The sequence below is a fragment of the Lygodium microphyllum genome, chromosome 15 (genome assembly GCF_053477565.2).
Source record: "Lygodium microphyllum isolate KBCC chromosome 15, Lygodium_microphyllum_v1.1.10, whole genome shotgun sequence".
NCBI classification, from domain to species: Eukaryota; Viridiplantae; Streptophyta; class Polypodiopsida; order Schizaeales; family Lygodiaceae; genus Lygodium; species Lygodium microphyllum.
In genome coordinates, this window is record NC_141149.1 from 28,272,531 (window position 1) to 28,279,949 (window position 7,419).

At 42.2% G+C, this 7,419-nt stretch overlaps 1 protein-coding gene across 2 annotated transcripts; it reads left to right on the forward strand.

Moving 5' to 3' along the window:
- Positions 1 to 2,104: 2,104 nt before the first annotated feature.
- Positions 2,105 to 7,058, forward strand: LOC148024379 (catalase isozyme 2). Of its 2 annotated transcripts, none has more exons than XM_087694018.1 (9): positions 2,105 to 2,308; positions 3,546 to 3,600; positions 3,689 to 3,785; positions 4,491 to 4,768; positions 5,124 to 5,900; positions 5,985 to 6,074; positions 6,236 to 6,303; positions 6,389 to 6,482; positions 6,729 to 7,058. In XM_087694018.1, the coding sequence occupies exons 2-9, from the start codon at positions 3,586 to 3,588 to the stop codon at positions 6,786 to 6,788; spliced, it is 1,479 nt and encodes a 492-aa protein (XP_087550144.1). In that variant the 5' UTR covers positions 2,105 to 2,308; positions 3,546 to 3,585; the 3' UTR covers positions 6,789 to 7,058. The 2 variants fall into 2 exon arrangements, with proteins under 2 accessions (XP_087550144.1, XP_087550145.1); XM_087694019.1 differs by lacking the exon at positions 2,105 to 2,308 and adding an exon at positions 2,510 to 2,588.
- Positions 7,059 to 7,419: the final 361 nt, after the last annotated feature.

Sequence of the window (7,419 nt, forward strand, 5' to 3'; positions counted from 1 at the left end):
TGCTTCTTCATCTGTGTGCTTAGATTACCTTCATATCCATGTTTTAGATCCTTTGTGAGAGTTGTATTACATGTTTTACTTTTTATAAGAGAATGTCTATGGGGTAAATGTCTCTCATAAAATAATATGGCAATGGCAGAGCTTTTAGCAAGCACTTGGTGTAGCTTTGAAGGACTTTAGCCTCTCATTTTGTAATACAAATGGAGCTCACTTTGTATGATGCATTGGCTCTCTCTCTATCATCTTTAGATATTTGTGTCATTGGAGAAGCACCACCTAAGGTTTGAATTCACACACCCATGAAACTCAAACAGTTATGTGGCCTCCCTCTCGAATCTTAGATGTCCATTCATCGACTTGAATGCCAAGCATAATACAAGAACACCTCATTTTATAGTCAACAACTCTATAGTGCAGAGAGGCATTTTTACAATGAATGATAATATGGTGGAAGGTTTTTGGCAATTGAATGATAATTTGAAAGTAATATACTTGTATCATAGTGGTCTAGGTGGGTTGACTAACATAGGTATGTGAGGTTGTTTGCACAGCAAGTGACAGACGCCTAACCCTTGCCTAGAGTATAAGCATGCAATTTTTGAATTTGGGTCTAGACTTGGGCACAGAGCCTTTACACACCAAAATGACAAATTAAAAAAAAGTGAAAATTTATATGTTTATTATTTCTTTGATTGGATGCAAAATGTGCACCCTTGTTCGTCACTTTACAAACTAGACCGAGTAGACTCTTTATCTAAAAGTGGGTGGGGAAGGGAATACACCTGTTCAGCAAACAAATAACACATCATGTTCCCTTCAGTATGTAAGGAACTATGGATGCAGAACCCTTAACAAAGCACTTTAACTGGTTAATACTTGTAAAGTGGGCATTCGCCATTTGGTGTATGTAGCCAGCCTAAGTTCAAACCCTAGGCCTTGGCTCCCCCATGGCATATCAATAAATACCTAATATATCTCTTTTAGCCAATGGGGTCGTGGCATAGTGACTTAGGTGTGGGTTGAGTAAGAGCCCTGCCACGCCAAAGTCCATTGTTTTGGCATGAAGGGGCTTTGCCATAAAAAGCATGTGGAGAGAGAGAGAGAGAGAGAGAGAGAGAGAGAGAGAGAGAGAGAGAGAGAGAGAGAGAGAGAGAGAGAGAGAGAGAGAGAGAGAGAGAGATATGAAAATAATTAAAAAAAACAATAAATGCTTTGAAAAACATTGAGAGAGAGAGAGAAAGAGCCTCGTGATATGAAAATAATTAAAAAAAACAATAAATGCTTTGAAAAACATAAAGAGAGAGAGAGAGAGAGAGAGAGAGAGAGAGAGAGAGAGAGAGAGAGAGAGAGAGAGAGAGAGAGAGAGAGAGAGAGAGAGGTTGCAGCAGCCTACCACGTAAAAGCAGCTTGTGGGAGTTATTATAGTCATTCTAAAAATGGAGGGACTACAAGGACTGAGTGAAGGCTTGAGAAAAGAGGTGTTGAGTGGGGTTGGGGAGTTGCCACAAGTTAAGTATTGCTTCCTCACCTCCATTTGCCATGCCTTTGTGGACTGGCCTTGGTCTCTAGATGTGGGCGCGTCCTTGCTCTATCTTGTAGGGGTGGGTGAGTGTGGATCGTTTGCCCCTCTTTTTTTTCACATTTTACTCAACAAATTTGTGAACTTTTTTTAAAAATAATGCGCAGTTTATTTATTGAGAATGAAAAAACATCTAGAGATGGATAGGCAATGCCACATGCTTATCTACACTTACTGAGCCACAAATTTGTGAACTTGGGATACTCAGAAAAGAAGTGCGAATGGACCATTGCAAAGGTTGTAATGCCTCCAAAAACATGTTTTTTTTTGGACATTTTTGGGAGGATAAAGAGGGGCCAAGTTCATGCCCGTGAATTAAGCGGGCCCCGTCCAACCCCTAGCGATATTCGTGGACACCAAACGGAGTATGCCATCGGCTCACAAGGAGGCGACACGTGGCGGAATCGGCCTGACTAGATTCTAGCAACGAATTTGCGATTTTAAGGAAATAACAAATTCTCTGTTTTTTTCTGGATGAGGGGACTGTTTCATGAATAAAAGGGCATCAAGAAAATGTATGCGATAATCCATTCATCTCCTGCCACTCTCCGGGCCAGACATAAGTGACAAAGCGCGCGCGAGAGAGAGAGAGAGAGAGAGGAGGCGTCCGTGTCAGACACAGTAGAAGAGTCTCATCCCATCAAAAGCCGAAGAAGAAGAAGCAGCAGAAGGCGTCTGTGTCACACACAGTAGACGAGTCGCATCCCATCAAAGCCTCTCCCTCCGCAGGTTCTGCTCTCTCGGCTTCTTGTTTTCAATCACGTGCACTCTGTTCTTCTCATGTTCTCTCTGTGCGTTTCCCTCTGTGCCCGGTCTAAGTTTAATTCTATGTCAAACTATCCATGGGCGACATCCCGTCACAGAGCTTATCTGTGGGTTCTGCTCTGTTTTCATTTCAATTCGCTGTATCCCTTTCCTTTGAATTCACTGCTGTTTTTCCTTTGCTCCCTCTGTGGCTGGTTTCGTAAATTAATTCAGAGAACTCACTGTGTCCGACTTTCCTGCCAAGGTAAGATTAACCCTGGTACTGATTATAATTGTCCTCTCAAGGTAAGATTACCCTGCTAATGATTATGAAGCTGTTCTCACATGGTAAGATTATCCCTGCTAATGATTATAACTCTGTCCAAAGATTCGTAGTCCATGCGGTTTTTGCTATTCCGGTTTCATTATCGTCTGTGTTTATACAGCGTGACTTCTGTACGAGCCCCCAAAGATTCATTGGTCATGTAGGTTATGTGCATTTGACGATCCACAGGTCATGTGTAGGTTATTATGAAGGATTATCACGCGTAGAATGCATGATTCATTGGCGTTTGTGGTGATAGTCCAAAGATTTGCCAGTGATTCAAAGTGCAACCAAAGTTTTCACGAGCCATGCTGGTTGTGAATTTTCCATCGTATTGGACATTTATCGTTTTTCCATGGAGGATACAATGGCTGTTCCTTCTGCCCTTAGTGGTCAAGTGTGTCCGGTTCTTCATTAACTAGAGTAGACCACTAATCGGAAGAGATTCACGGGTCATGTACCTCACTATCCAAGATTCACAGGCTGCTCTGTTAACATAGCATAACTAATTGTAAGTTTCCTGAGATTCATGAGCCCTGCATGGAATCTTCTGCCCATGTACACACTTGTCAGTCAAGACTAATTGTATGGGCTCCCATATATTCATGGGTCATGTAGGATACTAGGGAAGATTCATTATCTTCTGTATGTACCCTCAATGTGTGTGGAAAATTGATCATGTTCTATGTCAATATAGCATGCCAGCAGGAATAGAAGGCAAAAAAATCAATACCCAAAGAGCAGACAACAACATCCAGCCAAATCAATCCGAAAATAGTGTCCCAAAGATTCTTAAACAGAGAAGCCTAAACTTCCCATTTTATCCAAACTAAGCCACTCTGTCTACTCCTGTTCTTGATCAAATTCTGCTACTAAGTTGCTTTCATCTTATTGCAGGACCGTGTGCTGATTTGTGCAAGAACTGAGTAACGTGATTATGGACCCTTACAAGGTAGGAGCCCTTATCCTCTGTCAATGGCACTCAATCATAAGGCCTGTCTTTGGTACAAATTTGATGTAGTCTCTTCATGCGTCTGCAGTTCCGACCATCAAGTGCATACAACTCTTCCTTCTTCACTACAAACTCGGGTGCCCCAGTATGGAACAACAACTCCTCGTTGACAGTTGGGTCCAGAGGTATGTTCAGTTGACCTCTTGATTCTAGTCTATGATCAATTGATATTTTGGTTCTAAGTCTTATCACTGTATGGAAATTCTTTCAGTTGAACTCTCTGACTTTTCTGACTACCTGAGTTACTCCATCTCCCGAGTCCCTCCAACTGGTTCCTCGTAGGAAATTCATTGTCCAACAGCTGCTGGCCATTCAAAACTGGCATCTCTATACCCTCTGTTTACTGTTTAAGTGGAGCTTATTTGGATTAGGGGTCTCACTAACTTTAGTCAAGATGCAGAGCTTTATGCACTGTGGCTTGGAATGATCACCATGTTCAGTCTTTAACTAAAGTGTACTTGAATTAGGGTTCTCACTAACTTTCTAGTCAAGATGCAGAGCTTTATGCACTTAGGTTTGGAATCATCACCGCATGTTAGAGGGTGATTTGGTTGTTTGAGGAGGTTGCATCGCTGCACTTTTCAAAAGCAGCTATGCATACTGAGGTGTTTTGCAGATGCATGCGAGTCACCAGTGTCATGAATGTGTCAAACTCAAAAGTTTCACTTGGTTTAGTTTTGACTAATATGAATCATGCTGTCATTCGTCAGTTAAGGACAAAAAAGTTGGTTGTTTGTTTATTCTTGGTGTGTGCCAGGGGGGGGGGTGTGTGAGATTTCTATTCTCCATTTCAAAATCTCATTTCTTTGATTCGACATACTACATTGCAGGTCCTATCCTGTTGGAGGACTATCATTTGGTTGAGAAGCTTGCTCAGTTTGATCGGGAAAGAATCCCAGAGCGTGTGGTCCATGCTAGAGGAGCCAGTGCAAAGGGATTTTTTGAAGTCACTCATGACATTTCTCATTTAACTTGTGCTGATTTTCTTCGGGCTCCTGGAGTGCAGACCCCTCTTATTGTGAGGTTTTCTACTGTCATTCATGAAAGAGGCAGTCCTGAGACTCTTAGGGACCCTCGTGGATTTGCTGTGAAGTTCTATACCAGAGAGGTAATTGTTGTCTATATTCTTCCATGATGTATGACTGGAATTGCCGAGCCTGAAAAGTTTTGTCATGTGAGGCCTGGTTGCCTTTATGCTAGGCTGTTCTGGTTAAAATTCAGTGCTATGTATTGTCAAGGATATCAGAAAATCTGCACTATGTATTGTCAAGGATATCAAAAAAGCTGCACTAGGTCTACCACGGCCTGTCTCTCTGGCGTTGTGGAATTTGACCACAGCCATCTCAAATTTATAGTGTAATTGAGAATAGTAAAATTCGACCACAGCCAGCTCATCTGCACTTTATATATATGATTGAGAATATTACTCTTTTGTAACCTGATACATTTGGATGAATTTGCAGGGTAACTTTGACATGGTTGGCAACAACTTCCCTGTATTTTTCGTTCGTGATGGAATGAAGTTCCCTGATATGGTGCATGCATTGAAGCCAAATCCCAAGACACACATTCAGGAGAACTGGCGAATTTTGGATTTTTTCTCCCACCACCCAGAGAGCTTGAACATGTTCACCTTCTTGTTTGATGACATAGGTGTTCCTTTAAATTACCGCCATATGGATGGCTCTGGGGTTCATACTTTCACTCTTGTTAACAAGGCAGGCAAAGCAACCTATATTAAGTTCCACTGGAGGCCGACATGTGGTGTGAAGAATCTGCTTGAAGATGAGGCTGTCGTTGTGGGTGGATCAAATCACAGCCATGCGACCAAGGATCTGTATGATGCCATTGCTGCAGGAAATTATCCTGAATGGAAGTTGTTCATCCAAACCATGGACCCTGCGGATGAGGACAAATTCGATTTTGACCCATTGGATGTTACCAAGATCTGGCCTGAAGAGCTGTTCCCACTTCAGCCAGTAGGTCGTATGGTTCTCAACAAGAACATCGATAATTTCTTTGCAGAAAATGAGATGCTGGCTTTTTGCCCTGCCTTGGTCGTTCCTGGGATCTACTACACGGACGATAAACTCTTGCAGACTCGTATCTTCTCATATGCAGACACACAGCGTCACAGGCTGGGACCAAACTATCTCTTGCTACCTGTGAATGCTCCCAAGTGTGCCTACCACAACAACCATCACGAGGGTTTCATGAACTTCATGCATCGTGATGAGGAGGTGGGAGCGTCTATACGTTTCCCCGATTTCTGCTAGTTTCAGCTTGTCTTCATCAATAGTCTATTAACTAGGTTTGTGTCTCAGGTGAATTACTTCCCATCTCGTTTTGATCCCGTTCGTCACTCTGAAAGAGTACCGATTCCATCAAGTGTTTTAACTGGCCGACGGGAGAAGGTATGGGTTTATGTTCTGTGATGCAAACAAGTTGCATTCATCATGTGTCACTGGTCAACAGAAGCCGGAGCATTTGCACACTGCTCCTTGTTATTGATTTCAGACTTTCAGGATTTGTTGACATGTATGTGGTCATTGATTGACATTTTTGGTTAATCCAGGTGATGATTGATAAGGAAAACAACTTCTCTCAACCTGGAGCAAGGTATCGATCATGGGCACCTGACAGGTAACTATCCCTCCCTCTGTACAGCATTGATTCTGCAGACGTTTTCAAGTTTGAGGTTTGTAATTGAGTTCTGCTGGTCTTTCAGGCAGGAGCGCTTCATCAACAGGTGGATAGAAGCTCTCTCTGACACAAGGGTGACACACGAAGTCCGCAACATATGGCTATCCTACTGGACCCAAGTAAGTGCCCTTGTTCCCTGGTTATTAGTAGTAGAAAATTAGTAATATGGAGGCTTATAGAATGCCTTACCAGTGAGGCAAGACAACAGGTGTAGCGTAATGACTTCTATAGGATGAATTTGACAGAGATTTAGTGGATGCCATACCTTTGATGCTTGCTTACTTTGGCACCTGTAATTTTGAACTTTTCTAATCCTGCAAGCGACATGCTGCCCATGTCTAATGAACTAATTTTATATGGAGCAGGCTGACAAGTCGCTGGGTCAAAAACTTGCTGTACGCTTGAGTGCGAAGTCCAACATGTGAAGAGGTCTAAAGGATTTGGGAGAATCTTGTATTTACGGCATGCCATAATTTGATGGGTTTACTGCTCAGTGCTTGCAGCAATTTGGAAATTACCATGACAGTGCGTTTATGTCATGTGAATCCGAATAATACATGGGCAAAAAGCTTGTAGCATGGTTACATGCTCAGGGAAGATGGGTGTGTGCATGTAGTTGTCTCGTCCTATTGATAATCTCTTTCAGCTATGAATAATGAAACATATCAATTGCTCCTTCTTTCTGTTATTTAAAAGCTTGTTAATGCGAGGCTCCATCCTCGTCTTTTCATCCTTCTGGGTGAGACACCGAAAAGCTGCTTCGAGTACTACATTCACAATCAAATGCACTTGTATCGCTATCAGTGGAGCTCCCAATTGTTGGCTTAAAACTGTTATACATGTCTCTCGTGAAAAAGATATTCCAGAGCTTGGTGGTCTAATTCATCATGTAAAATTATATTCTCATTGATTCTTCCCTATTCATCAAGACTAAAGTTACATGGCCTGCGTTGTGTGTCTACACGTGGAAATAGGTGTGTTGGAGTGCAAATATGCATGCATATGCTCTTTCACACTCTCTTCCGAATCCTCTTTTTCTCTCAACCACACTGTAAG